This window comes from Bubalus bubalis, chromosome 15 (assembly GCF_019923935.1).
Source record: "Bubalus bubalis isolate 160015118507 breed Murrah chromosome 15, NDDB_SH_1, whole genome shotgun sequence".
In the NCBI taxonomy this organism is placed as follows: Eukaryota; Metazoa; Chordata; class Mammalia; order Artiodactyla; family Bovidae; genus Bubalus; species Bubalus bubalis.
This window is the reverse complement of record NC_059171.1, coordinates 5759374-5774502: the sequence shown is the minus strand read 5'-3', so window position 1 is coordinate 5774502 and position 15129 is coordinate 5759374. Positions and strand designations below refer to the sequence as shown.

The 15129-nt window shown below is 40.1% G+C and overlaps 1 protein-coding gene across 1 annotated transcript; it reads left to right on the top strand.

Moving 5' to 3' along the window:
* The first annotated feature begins 1068 nt into the window (after positions 1–1068).
* On the top strand, positions 1069–13253 carry LOC102404726 (solute carrier family 7 member 13). Its single transcript, XM_006080970.3, is given in 3 exon segments — positions 1069–1523; positions 1526–2137; positions 8637–13253. Coding segments are annotated over 3 exon segments (813 nt in total). The 5' UTR covers positions 1069–1474; the 3' UTR covers positions 8789–13253.
* Positions 13254–15129: the final 1876 nt, after the last annotated feature.

Genomic DNA, 15129 nt, shown 5'->3' with positions numbered 1-15129 from the left:
TGAATATGCTATCTAGGTTGGTCATAACTTTCCTTCCAAGGAGCAAGCATCTTTTAATTTCATGGCTGCAATCACCATCCACAGTGATTTTGGAGCCCCCCAAAATAAATTCAGCCACTGTTTCCACTGTTTCCCCATCTATTTGCCATGAAGTGATGGGACCGGATGCCATGATCTTAGTTTTCTGAATGTTGAGCTTTAGGCCAACTTTTTCACTCTCTTCTTTCACTTTCATCAAGAGGCTCTTTAGTTCTTCACTTTCTGCCATAAGGGTGGTGTCATCTGCATATCTGAGGTTATTGATATTTCTCCTGGAAATCTTGATTCCAGCTTGTGCTTCTTCAAGCCCAGCATTTCTCATGATGTACTCTGTAAGTTAAATAAGCAGGGTGACAATATACAGCCTTGATGTACTCCTTTTCCTATTTAGAACCAGTCTGTTGTTCCATGTCCAGTTCTATTGCTTCCTGACCTGCATACAGGTTTCTCAAGAGACAGTTCAGGTGGTCTGGTATTCCCATCTCTTTTAGAATTTTCCACAGTGTATTGTGATCCACACAAAGGCTTTGGCTTAGTCAATAAAGCAGAAATAGATGTTTTTCTGGAACTCTCGATTTTTTGATGATCAAATTGGGTGTTGGCAATTTGATTTCTGGTTCCTCTGCCTTTTCTAAAACCAACTTGAACATCTGGAAGTTCACGGTTCACGTATTGCTGAAGTCTGGCTTGGAGAATTTTGAGCATTACTTTACTAGCGTGTGAGATGAGTGCAATTGTGCGATAGTTTGAGCATTCTTTGGCATTCTTTCTTTGGGATTGGAATGAAAACTGGCCTTTTCCAGTCCTTTGGCCACTGCTGAGTTTTCCAAATTTGCTGACGTATTGAGTGCAGAACTTTCACAGGATCATCTTTCAGAATTTGAAGTAGCTCAACTGGAATTCCATCACCTCCACTAGCTTTGTTTGTAATGATGTTTCCTAAGGCCCACCTGACTTCACATTCCAGGATGTCCAGCTCTAGGTGAGTGGAAGTGATCCCACGATGATGGTTCTTCCAACACGGAAGAACAGTGGAAGCAACCACCAAGAAGAACCAGAACCGTAAACACTCCTGAATGGTTGTTCCCAGAAGAAAAAGCTGGGAATACGTTTGGGAAGGGGTGAAGTAGAGTAGAAAACCCTTGCTTTTTGCTGTAATACCTATCTTACTGAAATTTTTTTCCATCTGAATGTATTATTTTGATGATAATTTTTTTAAAAGTCAAACTAAAACCCTTTCAAGTAATCTGACATTATTTTACCTGGATGCATCACATGTATTTTGTTAATGATTAACACAGTCTTTATTTAACAAAGGTGGAACAAGAAGGACAGCACTCTTTTATTTCAGAGAACCCATGAACATCATTTCTACCAATATAGGCAGGAAAAGTCATCAGCTGTCATTTATGCAGACTTTAGAAATTCTGTTACAATGGATAAAGAGAGGAAGATACAGCTCAAGAGAGTATTTGGATGTTGCTGGGCACGAGGTTTCTAATTGCTGATATAACTGGAGCAGATGTTTTTGTGGCCCTCAAAGGGGTGTTGAAGTCCTCGTGCAAGAATCCGGGACTCTCCCTGAGCATCCAGGTTGATTGGGCCCTGTGGTCCTTTATGACCCATCTCCGCTCAGCAGAGGTAGGTGTGACCTTCCCATGCAGTGGAGCTCACTACTGTTTTCTCAAGAGGTGTTTTGGCGATGTGATCTCTTTCCTGAATCTCTGGACCACCTTTCTGGGCCCAGGGCTCACTGCCAGGCAAGCTCCTCTCCTTGCCGACTACAGCATCCAGCCTTTTTATCCCAGCTGCTCTGCTCCAAAGCTGCCGAAGAAATGTCTGGCGCTAGGAATTCTAAGTTCTCGTGGTGTGAGAGTGGTGACTTGGCTTCAGATAGCCAGCATGATGCTGAAAATGGCCACACTTGGCCTTATTTCCCTAAGTGCAGTAGTGTTGCTGGTGAAATGAAGGAAGGAGAAGCTTGAATTATTTCAGAACTCTTTGAATGCTGAGTTTCTAGAAGCCTCCCAGTTGACAGAAGCCATCTTCCAAGGATATTTTGCATATTGAGGTGGGAGATGCTTTATGTATCCAGCAGGTAACCAACAATACTTTAAGAAAAACAAATCTAAAGCCATGACTTGTTGCATGCAATGTGAAGTGCACATCTTTTATTACATTTTGTGTCTTATTTAAACTAAGTAATTTTTTATTTATTATTTTCCAAATCAGATCAGAATATGCCAGCTCTGCATTTATCACCAACTCTTAATTTTTTCCAATTATTCCAAAGTACTTTTTTTCTTGAATAACTTCTCTTTTTCAGCTTTCTTTTCTGGGACAACAGATAGGGGACTTATGTGCCAATCTAGTTTTTATTCTATTAATGGATGGATTCTGAGAGTGTGGAAATAGTCCTCTTTCATGAAACTGTGAATCTAAGAATAATCCAATGCCAGACTATGCTTGTGTTACAGGTGGGTGTGACATATTCAGGCTTTTAAGTATTTTTAAAAAGAATAGAATCATAGATTTCCTTGATTGCTCTAAGGTCAGATTCAGTACTCTTCCCTTTAATGTCAGGATACAAGTTTTCTCTCCATTTTCAAAGTCAGCCTCTCCCTTGACCTCCACCTCTACACTTTTCCTCTCATCTCCTTTTTATCAGTGTTTTTCAACCTTTTTATCAGTGTTTTTCTTGGACATTTAAACATGAAGCAGACTCTCTACTACTGAAAAAAGTTTTTCTTAATTTTAGGGCCCCCTGTAGTCACTGATGTGTCCATCATCTATCAACTCTCTTGTCAGCAGGCATTTTTTGAAACACTGATGATTTTCAAAGCACTGGATTAGTGCCTTAAGATGAGTAAGATGCATTCTTTCCACCAAAGAGGTTTGCAGCGGTAGAAGAGGCTCTCCTTAGATTGTGGCCTGACTTCTGCTACTTCCTAGCTATGGCAAGTGTCTTTAACTCTCTGCACTTCACCCTCCTTCATCTGAAAAATAGGCAGTATTGCTTAGATCAGATCAGATCAGATCAGTCCGCTCAGTCGTGTCCGACTCTTGCGACCCCATGAATCGCAGCACACCAGGCCTCCCTGTCGGTCACCAACTCCCGGACTTCACTCAGACTCACGTCCATTGGGTCAGTGATGCCATCCAGCCATCTCATCCTCTTTTGTCCCCTTCTCCTCCGGCCCCAATCCCTCCCAGCATCAGCGTCTTTTCCAATGAGTCAACTCTTCCCATGAGTACTGGCCAAAGTACTGGAGTTTCAGCTTCAGCATCATTCCTTCCAAAGAAATCCCAGGGCTGATCGCCTTCAGAATGGACTGGTTGGATCTCTTTGCAGTCCAAGGGACTCTCAAGAGTCTTCTCCAACACCACAGTTCAAAAGCATCAATTCTTTGGCGCTCAGCCTTCTTCACAGTCCAACTCTCACATCCATACATGACCACAGGAAAAACCATAGCCTTGACTAGATGAAAGTCACCATAATTCTGTGACTTGTGAATAAGTAATGATATGATAGTATGTGGTAACTGGCTGTAAGGGAACAATACAATTACAATGGAAATTCAGTGGAAGGTAAAACCACCTTCTGCTGTCTCATCAAGAGGAAAAGTTAGCAATTTTAATGGGACCCCACAAAAATTCCAGCAGTAGAGAAATCTGAGTGAAGCTGTGGAGACCAGAAGTATGCAGATGTGTGTAAGACATGGCACACAATCTTAAATAACTGCCAAATTGTTTCCACCTCACCAGCCTGCTAATCAATAGAGTTGTTAGGTCAAGCACCGAGAGTGAGGTAGAGCAAGATGGCATAGGATTGGAGACGGAGGATGGAGAATGTCAACTTTTAGGAAGTAGATGGAGAAAGAGGATTTGATAAAGAAGCCAGAGGAAGCCTAGAGAAAGAAAATCACCAAGTTTTCAAAGGAGAGAGTAATCCACATGGTGAAATGCTTCAGAAGTTGAAGAGTGTGAGAAATGATCAAAAGCAATTTTACTAACCAGGAGTTCATTGGTGAATTTTGAGCATGAGAGGTAAGTCACTCAGCATTGAATTTAAAATTGAGATATTGAGAAAAGAAAACTATGAGAGATCAGTATTTTATAATTAAATGGGCCACTGCCCTTTGAGAGGATAATGAGCCAAACTTTCTTTTCCTCTCTCTCTCTCACATTGTCTCTTTCTCTTTTAAGAACAGAAATCTTTGGCTTCTATTTGTGCCAATTCCATCTTGTTTCTTTGCCAATGGTGTTTCATTGCTAGACGACTCTGCTGTAAACAAATTAACAAAATTTGCTAACCTATCAACTATTACAGAACTCTTCAAAACCAGTGCGCAGTAAACAAAAACTGGAGGAACTTGGGTATATGCTGGGATTGTGGAGAAGGCAGTGGTACCCCACTCCAGTACTCTTGCCTGGAAAATCCCATGGACGGAGGAGCCTGGTAGGCTGCAGTCCCTGGGGTCGTGAAGAGTTGGACACGACTGAGCGACTTCACTTTCAGTTTTCACTTTCATGCATTGGGGAAGGAAATGGCAACCCACTCCAGTGTTCTTGCCTGGAGAATCCCATGGATGGGGGAGCCTGGTGGGCTGCCGTCTATGGGGTCGCACAGAATTGGACATGACTGAAGCGATTTAGCAGCAGTAGCAGCAGCTGGGATTGTTAATTTACTTAATAACTTTTAAGCATAAGTAAATTCTAACACTTTTACCAGTAAAATGGTAATTTATAAGCAGCTGACTTTGCCTACTGCAGGAACATTCATCTTTTAAGTTCAAAACCAAGGATATTCACCACTTGTATAGTTATTACATTATATATTTTATTGTATTATATTCCTTATCTCCGATGTAACAATCTAATACATAATGAGAAAAAGCAAAAGGCCCAGAGGAAAGAGCAGGTAATCCTAAAAGTTGCCCTTTTGCTTGCTCAAAAGCTTTAACTAATAACTGTAGTCATTAATAACTTATTATGTGCTAGGGATTTGATGGGAATTTTATTGTCTCTATATTTTCCAATTACCCCTAATATACAGGTAAGGAAATTGAAAGCTTGATGGTCAATAAATCATCCAGAAGCCCATAGGAGTGAGTGGGTGAGGCAGCACCTCAGTGAGAGCTTTTCAAGCCTTTACTCTTCAGCTCTCAATCAGCCCAGGGACAGTACATTCAACCCCTGGGTGGATGTAGATGGAAAGCGTTTGATATCTGTCAAAGGACAAATATTTATCAGTCAGAGGTATTTGGCTTTAAGTAACAGAAACTCACACACATTAGCTTAAAAACAAGCAGAAGGAAACGGGCTGGAAGAACAATGCTGTATTTCAAGGAAGACCTGAGCAACCCGTCTTCAGGAACAACAGAAATCAAGGAAGCTCTAGGACTTAAAATTATCAGTTGCCTATTATGCAAACACTGAGTGCTTTTTTCCTGGTTCTCTCAGCTTTGTTGACATATGGTTCAAATCTTTGCAAGAAATCCTGTGTACTGGCAATGATAGGCTTCCAGTGAGTCAGAGGTCTGTGTGTGGTGCTGGTACCCATCACCAGGGCCCAGGGTCACAGAGTGTACATATAGCTATAATGTTCAATTGTCTATGTCAGGGAGAGCGCTCAGAAAACGGTAAGACTGGGGAAAATGGTGTCATAAACGGGATAATATTTAGAATAAGCCTATCGTGGAAAATCATTATATATATAAATACTAAATCATGATCTCTTCTGCACTGCAGATTGGCATTAAGGAAAGATGAGGACCCACAGGGAAAGAGAACTTCTGACCGACTCTTCTACTCTTTTCACAGATGCTATGAGAATGTATAACAGGACAATTTTGTTGGCCTGGGAGAGTTTTGATAGACAGAGTGCCTGACGAACTATGAACGGAGGTTTGTGGCATTGTACAGAAAGCTGTGACCAAAACCATCCCCAAGAAGAAGAAATGCAAGAAGGCAAAATGGCTGTCTGAGGAGGCCTTACAAATAGCTGAGAAAAGAAGAGAAACAAGAGGCAACAGAGAAAAGGAAAGACATACCCATGTGAATGCAGAGTTCCAAAGAATAGCAAGGAGAGGTAAGAAAGCCTTATTAGGTGATCAGTGCAAAGAAATAGAGGAAAATAATAGAATGGGAAAGACTAGAGATCTCTTCAAGAAAATTAGAGATACAAAAGGAACTCATGCATATGAAATAGGCACAATGAAGGACAGAAATGGTAAAGACCTAACAGAAGCAGAAGAAATCAAGAAGAGGTGGCAAGAATACACAGAAGAACTGTACAAAAAACATCTTAATGACCCAGATAACTGTGATGGTGTGGTCACTCACCTAGAGCCGGACATCTTGCAGTGTGAAGTCAAGTGGGGCTTAGGAAGTGTTACTACGAACAAAGCTAGCAGAGGTGATGGAATTCCAGCTGAGCTATTTCAAATCCTAAAAGATGATGCTGTTAAAGTGCTGCACTCAATATACCAGCAAATTTGGAAAACTCAGCAGTGGCCACAGGACTGGAACAGGTCAGTTTTCATTCAAATCCCAAAGAATGGCAATGCCAAAGAATTTTCAAACTACCACACAATTGCATCATTTCACATGCTAGCAAAGTAATGCTCAAAGTAGGTTCACTTTGAGGTAGGTTTCAACAGTGTGTGAACTGAGAACTTCCAGATGTACAACCTAGATTTAGAAAAGGCAGAAGAATCATCCACTGGATCAGAGAAAAAGCAAAAGAATTCCAGAAAAAAAAACCTACTTCTGCTTCATTGACTATGCTAAAGTCTTTGTGTGGATCACAACAAACTGTGGAAAATTCTTAAAGAGATGGGAATACCAAATCACTCTACCTGCCTCCTGAGACACAGTTTAAGAAGCAACAGTTAGAACTGGACATGGAACAATGGACAAAATTGGACAAAATTAGAAAAGGAGTACATCAAGGCTGTTTATTGTCACCCTGCTTATTTAACTTATATGCAGAGTACATCATGCAAAATCCTGGGCCCGATGAAGCACAAGCTGGAATTAAGACTGCCAGAAGTATCAGTAACCTTTGATATGCAGATGGTACCACCCTAACCGCAGAAAGCGAAGAGGAACTAAAGAACCTGTTGAGGAAGGTGAAAGAGGAGAGTGAAAAGCTGGCTTTTTAAAAACTCAGCCTTTGGAAAACTAAGATCATGGCATCATGGCAAATAGAGAAAAAACTGAAACAGTGACAGACTTTCTTTTCTTGGGCTCCAAAATCACTGCAGATGGTGACTGCAGACATGAAATTAAGAGATGCTTGCTCCTTGGAAGAAAAGCCATGACAAACCTAGACAGTGTTTTAAAAAGCAGAGACATCACTTTGCTGACAAAGGTCTGTCTAGTCAAAGCTATGGGTTTTCCAGTTGTCATGGATGGATGTGGTGACGGTTGAATCATAAAGAAGGCTGAGGGCTGAAGAATTGATTCCTTTGAATGTGGGGCTGGAGGAGACTCTTGAGAGTCCCTTGGACTGCAAGGAGATCCAACCAGTCCATCCTAAAGGAAATCAGTCCTGAATATTCATGGGAAGGACTGATGCTGAACCTGAAACTCCAATACTTTGGCCACCTGATGTGAAGAGCCGACTCATTGGAAGAGAGTCTGATGCTGGGAAAGACTGAGGGCAGGAAGAGAATGAGGCAACAGAGAATGAGACTCAATGGACATGAGTTTGAGCAAACTCCAGAGACAATGAAGGACAGGGAAGCCTGGGGTGCTGCAGTCCATGGGGTCTCAGAGTTAGATATGACTGAGCGACTGAACAACAACAAGGAGAGTGTTAGCTCCTGTTTTCCCAGAAGAAACTGTGATTGCTGGAGGAAGGGCTAATGTCAATTAGGCAACCAGAAAAGGCAATGAGAGAATGGGCTGAGGGCAACAGGGAGAACATTTCTGAGGAACTGAAAGAAAGCTGGTGTGCCTGTGACGCAAATAGCGAAAGGGACCATCAATTATCATTTATTTTCACAGCCCTTTCCCTTTTATATGGACCCTTATCACAGTCACTATTTTAACTTTTCTTCATGTGATTATTGAGTTAATCATAGCTCCTCTTCTCATAATCTTAAGGTATTGAACATATGTTTTAAAATGAGTAACATCCAAGGAATAAAAGGAAATTTGGGAAAAAATGAGGAACAGGAAACAGGAGAGGTTGAGCTTCCTGTTTGTTTTTGCTTACCATTGTATTCCCACTACTCAAACTCAGCGCCCAGTACCCAACAGAGAAGCCTGAAGACACAGGTGGACTCTGAAGCCACAGGGTCATATGGGCTCAGCTTCCATTTTCATTCTTGTGCCTTTAATTCAGAAATTTTACCATGTATGGGGGAAATGTCTTCATTCCCCGCCTTTGTTCACTTAGCAGCAAGCTCTGAAGGGAGTGGGAGTGTGTAGCAGTTACTATTGTGGGTGTTTGTGCATATTAGTGTGTGTGTGTGTGTGTGTGGCCAGGGTGAATAGGAAGAATGCAGCCCAACACTTAAACAATTTTAAAGATAAATTTAAGACATAAGATTTACCTGTTGTGATTTTGTTCTTTTACGTCTATTCAGGGGAGCTCAAGAAACCCAGAAAGACAATTCTAAAGGACATATTTCCTGCATTCCCGCTGGTAACTCTTGTTTATTTACTGGTTAACATTTCCTACCTGACTGTTCTGACACCCAAGGAAATTCCCTCTTCAGGTTTGTACACAAATTGCTAAGACAATAAATAACAACAAAGACAGCATATGTAAGTATCCCTTTACCAGTTGGAACTGTTGTTTGCTTTTCACTATTTTATAGAGAATCTATTGTAATCTTTGAAGATGACAGAGGGGACAAAGAGTATGGTTTGGTTAAGAAAAAAGTTTCACATTAATCATGGTAATACGTTTTTTGCTAATATGGAAAAGTATATATAATGCTGGCATATGATGCAGACTGATTCAATGTTAGCGTTCCTTTCATGATCTCATCTCACCAGAGTGATGTTGTGTGATCAGAGCTTATATCTACTAAAACTTTGACAATGTGAATTTTCCAAATATTCTTCTAGATGACATTAAGAACGATAAACTTGAAATGTAGGACAGTAGCAATTAAAAGAATAGATGCTAATGTATATAGTTAATATGATAAATATTAATATGTAATATAATTTAATTATTTATCATAAATAACTAAAATATATGGTGGCAAAGGGCTCTGAACATATTGCAAATTTGACTAAAAGATAACTATTTGAGATCCCTAATTGTAGAATAAAAAGTGAAATAAGAAAATCTTAAGGAAATAAAACATATACTTAAAAATGAGCAACAGATTCAAGGAATAAAAGGAAATTTGAGGAACAGGAAATATGAGAGACTAGCAATTTCCTCAAAACAGCATTAGACTTTGAGTAACCACCTTCTGTGATAAGCTATCAGCCAGTACCATTGGGACTAATCTCTTTTGAGTGGTTATTACTGCTTTGGTAAATCCTCGGGGCACTGGGAATAAACCTGGGGGAGGTTTAATATAAAAGTCGTAACACACTCTGCCTGAGGTCTTGAGTTCCTGCCATGTAGGAAGTTGCCATATGCATGATATCAGTGTTGATTCACAGTGGTCTAGCTGTCTTTGGGAGCTGTATGCTAGAAATAATCAAGATTCTGAGAATTTGTAAGAACAACCTGACTGCTAAATTGGATAAAACCAAGTAGTGGGTTAGTTCCTCAGTCATGTCTGACTCTTTGCAACACCATGGACTATAGCCTGCCAGGCTCCTCTGTCCATGGACTTCTCCAGGCAAGAATGCTGGAGTGGGTTGCCATTCCTTTCTCCAGGGGATCTTCCCGACCCAGGGATCAAATCCAGGTCTCTTGCATTGCAGGTGGATTCTTTACCATCTGAGCCACCAGGGAAGCCCTCTACTTTGATTATGTAGAAAATAAATTAACAAAGCTAGCTATAGATGTGGTGGGGGCTGTTGGTCAGCTGGCTAGCTGTAATGGTTCACTGAAGCTGACATCTGTTATGGCCAGTCATAAAGATTGTGAAAAATAATGAATATCTCTTCTCAGCTGTCATAATAGTTGCAACATTTTTGTGGGTGGTATAGCAATTTTGGTATGTGTGGAAGACTCATGAAATATTTTGACATATTCTTTTAGACATATCCTCAGATCTTGTTTAAATTCTGAAATAATATTTTTATTGCAAATATCTATTTTTATTGTATTATGAACTTTAAGAAAAAAATCAGAGCTACACACGAAAACTGTATGTACAGGGACAACCATCATAACATTATCTAAGAGAGCAAAAAATTAAAGATCACCAAAATATTCAATAAATTTGAAATAGATAAATAATTTCTAGCAAGTCATCTAATAGACCACCCTGAGCTTTTCCAAAGATCGTCTTTTTGAAGAATGCTTAAAGTAAAAAGACAATAATGAGAGGATTTAATTGTATCTAGCACCATCTGAGGGCTTCCCAAGTTCGCTAATGGCAGAGAACCCGCCTGCCAACGCAGGAGACTTAAGAGAGGTGAGTTTGAACCCTGGAGGAGGGCATGGCAACCCACTCCAGTATTCTTGCCTGAAGAATCCTGTTGACAGAGGAGCCTGGCACGCTGCAGTCCCTGGGGTTACAAAGAGTCGGACACGACTGAGGCGATTTAGCAATGAGAGAAAAGGCAGGATCTACATTACAATATATAACAGAAAGTAAATAGTTAATACTGATCTACAGGTGATTTTTGTTTATTCCTTACTAAAGTTTCTGTCAAGTCTGACATCGTCGAGTCTGTTCAGCAGAGGTTCCTTTGTTTACTTACAAAGCTACCGCTGCATTCCAGTATCTTCCACAGTGAGGCTCAGATTTAGCAGGTGGGAAATAAGAACAGGGAAGTGCTGCTGTGGGGTCACAAGTTACAGCATCTGCTATTCTGAAATGTCATCTTAACTCGATCACCAACAGATTCCATCTTTTCATCTTCACTTGAATTTAAACTGACTTTCAGTCTGGATGAAGAGGAGTTTCACAGGAGCGCCCTTTAGTTACAGAAAAGGAAAGAGGCAACAACTTGACCACGTAAGGATACTATTGGAGAAAGCTGGCCTGATGCTGTAATTACCAGAACAGTAAAATAGTTTTGGTAGGCTCAGCATGCTAAAAGCTTTACTTGGATTATCATATTTAGCCCTCTCGGTAATACAGAAGGCAGATACTACTGTTATCTCCATTTTACAGAAAAGGAAACAGGTTTATACAAGTTGAGTCACTTGCCCAAGGTCACACAGCATGAAGTGGAAACAAGCTTCAAATCTGGGCAATTTCTTTGGGATGTTTGTCTCTCACTAAGTACAAAATATAAGCATGAACACTCGGATGAAGCTGCATTTTAATCACCATCAACTTTGGCTGACTTGCAACCAGCCTTTCTTTTCAGTTCTTGCTTCTGCTTCCATCTAATAATGTAATGAAAGTCGTTAAGTTGTGTCTGACTCCTTGCAACCTCAGGGACTATACAGTCCATGAAATTCTCCAGGAAATAATACTGGAGTGGGAGCCTTTCCCTTCTTCAGGGCATCTTCCCAACCCAGGGATTGAACCCAGGTCTCCCACATTGCAGGCAGATTCTTTACCAGCTGAGCCACCAGGGAAGCCCATCTAGCCATCCCTAATTGTATCAGTTATTGAGTAGCCACTAGGATTTGAGTATCTAGCTAGGTATTCTGGGTGTAGAAAAGAATAAGACTTGGCTTCTGCATTCAGGCAGAGTTGAGTCTACCTAGACAGTCAGGTGCCCCAAAACCATAGTAAGATCCCTGCCACGTGGGGGCCTCCTGAGTATACAGGGAGGGTACACAGGGAAAGACAATCTTCTTTTTTTTAACAGCTGATCCTCAGTGTTTTCAGACCTAAAATTGGAATAAATAATGCTTACCTCCTAAGAATGTGGGATGTATTAAATGAGCTAAGGCATGCAAACAGTACAAAGCCACGGTGATAGTTATTATTACTTATATTATTATTTGATATTCATTTGCATCAAAATGGAAGGCAGGGGACTTCCCTGGTGGTCCAAGGGCTAAGACTCTGTGCTCCCAGTGCAGGGGGCCTGGGTTAGGAATTAGATCCTGTATGCTGCAACTAAGACCCAGCACAGCCAAATAAATAAATAAATAAATAAATAAATATTACATTAAAAAAAAGGAAGGCAAGGGTAACCATAGCGTAAGTAGTTGAAATTTGTCTCCAGTACCCACATGCATGCTCTTCTTTCCTCTCTCAGTTTTTGGATAATTGATAACAGGCTGTGAAATGATAGGTTATCTTTCTCAAGGGTATTTTACCCATTAAAAGGAGTTTTATTAATGATTTGAGCCCCAAATGAGTGACCCTCTAATTAAAGGATTTCATAAATTGTAACTTACTATGTTATACTCTGGGGCTATAGATTTGTATCTGTCTCTTAAAGACATCACAAAAGTGACTGACTTTTCTCCCTAGGACTTTTCTTTATGTGAATTGCTTACATTAACTTCTTAATATTTTATGGTTTTGTTTTTAAAATCTAGCTCTTTGGTTTATATAAAACTTGTTTCTATGTATATTTGAAAGAAATCTTCTAAATGTATTTTCTTTTTTTCTGAAATGAATAGCCAATTACCAGTCTGTTTTGTTTTGATAGTCTTTAACTTTAAAATATATATGGGTCTATTTCTGAATGATTTATTCTGTTCTATTAATCTATTCTGTATTAGTATGCAGTTTCTTAAAAATAGCAATGTTTAAAAAAAAATAGCAATGTTTTAGTTACCCTATTGGGTTGAATATTGTCTCCCAAAATTCATGTCCTAACCTGAACCTCAGAATGTGAATCTATTTGGAAACCATGCTTTTACAGATGTAGTTAGTTAAGAAGAGGTCATACTGCATATAGGATGGGGCACTTAATTCAACAAGATGATGTCTTTGAAAGCAGATGAGCAGAGCCATGCAGAGGGAAGATGTGTGATGGGACACCAAGAATACCATGGACTTCTGAATCAGCGTTTGGAGTAATGTATCTGCAAGGAGATCCAACCAGTTTATCCTAAAGGAAATCAGTCCTAAATATTCATTGGAAGGACTGATGATGAAGCTGAAACTCCAATACTTTGGCCACCTGATGTGAAGAACTGACTCATTTGAAAAGACCCTGATGTTGGGAAAGATTGAAGGCAGGAAGAGAAGGGGGTGACAGAGGATGAGATGGTTGAATGGCATCACCGACACGATGGACATGAGTTTAAGTAAACTGCTGGAGTTGGTGATGGACAGGGAAGCCTGGTGTGGTGCAGTCCATGGGGTCACAAAGAGTCAGACACGACTGAGCGACTGAACTGAACTGATCTGCAAGTTGGGGAAAATGCCTTGAGTGGCCAGAAGCTTGACCCTTCAGAGAAGGCAAATGGACTTCCCACACAAGTGTGGGAGAGTAAATTTCTGTTTTTTTCATGTCACCCAGTTTCTGGTACTCTATGGCAGCCCTAGGGAATGTACACAGTTTTTAATGCTCTTAAAGAAAAGTCCTATTTGGTTATCTGGTAGTGTATGTCAATTTTCCTCATCTTGTAAAAAATGAGTATTAGTTATTACTGCCTTTTCATACGCCATGGCAAATTCTATTTGAATTTTTATTTTCATTACTTGGTTGTACTGGTTACTTCCAGAAGAACTCATATTTTCCAATACTGAGTCTTTCTTTTCAAGATGATTATCTTGCTATTTATTAGGTTATCTTTATGTCTTCAAAGAAGTTTTATAATTTTCTTAACAAAGATCTTGAAAATTTTTGTTCACTCCTATATATTACATATTTTCTTTCTTTTTTTGACAGCAGTTATGTTTGGGATACTTTAATCCCTCATTATTTTTTTCCAACTGGTGATTGTTGGTATTTAGGAAAGCCATTTTTATTGTGGATGATCTTGTATTTGGCTGCTTAACTGAACTCTCACTATTCCAATAATTTTTTAGAAGACTATTTCTCATTTGCTAGGAAGATAATTGTCATCTTCAGAGAAAGAATTTTGTTTCTTCCACTTTAGTTTTTAGATATCATTTATATGTTTTGCCTTGTGGTGATGACCAATACCTCCAGAACAAGGTTGAAAACTGTAATGATGTATGCATCCTTGCTCTGATCTTAACTTCAGTGGAAATAATTTTTATGTTTTACAATTAAAAATAACTAATGCAAGTGTTATCCAAGTTAATCCAGTGGTCATGTACGGATGTGAGAGTTGGACTGTGAAGAAAGCTGAGCGCTGAAGAATTGATGCTTTTGAACTGTGGTGTTGGAGAAGACTCTTGAGAGTCCCTTGGACTGCAAGGAGATCCAACCAGTCCATTCTGAAGGAGATCAGCCCTGGGATTTCTTTGGAAGGAATGATGCTAAAGCTGAAACTCCAATACTTTGGCCACCTCATGTGAAGAGTTGACTCATTGGAAAAGACTCTGATGCTGGGAGGGATTGGGGGCAGGAGGAGAAGGGGACAACAGAGGATGAGATGGCTGGATGGCATCACTGACTCAATGGACCTGAGTCTGAGTGAACTCCGGGAGTTGGTGATGGACAGGGAGGCCTGGCATGCTGCGATTCATGGGGTCACAAAGGGTCGGACACGACTGAGCGACTGAACTGAACTGAACTGAATGCAAGTTTATACATATATGCAATCACATAGTATTTATAGGAAAATTCTTATTCTAGCATATTTCCCTTTTCTTTCCTTACAGTGATAAGCTTTTGTTTAGTTGAGTAAAAATAAATATGAATTCCCTGCCCGCCCCCCAAAAAAGTAAAAGAGAGACATGAGGTTTTCATGAACCCTGAAGAGTAGATGGATATTGCTACATGGCACCATCTTTCTATCACTGCAGACTCATCAAAAGAGATGATGGTTCCAGGGACGTTCCCTGTGGTTGTCTGTTCACTCTGGAGGGTGAGACAGCTCTACATATGGTCCTCTGCTCTTTTCTAAAACAGTCTCCAATGTGATTCGCCTGAGATTTCCTTTGTCAA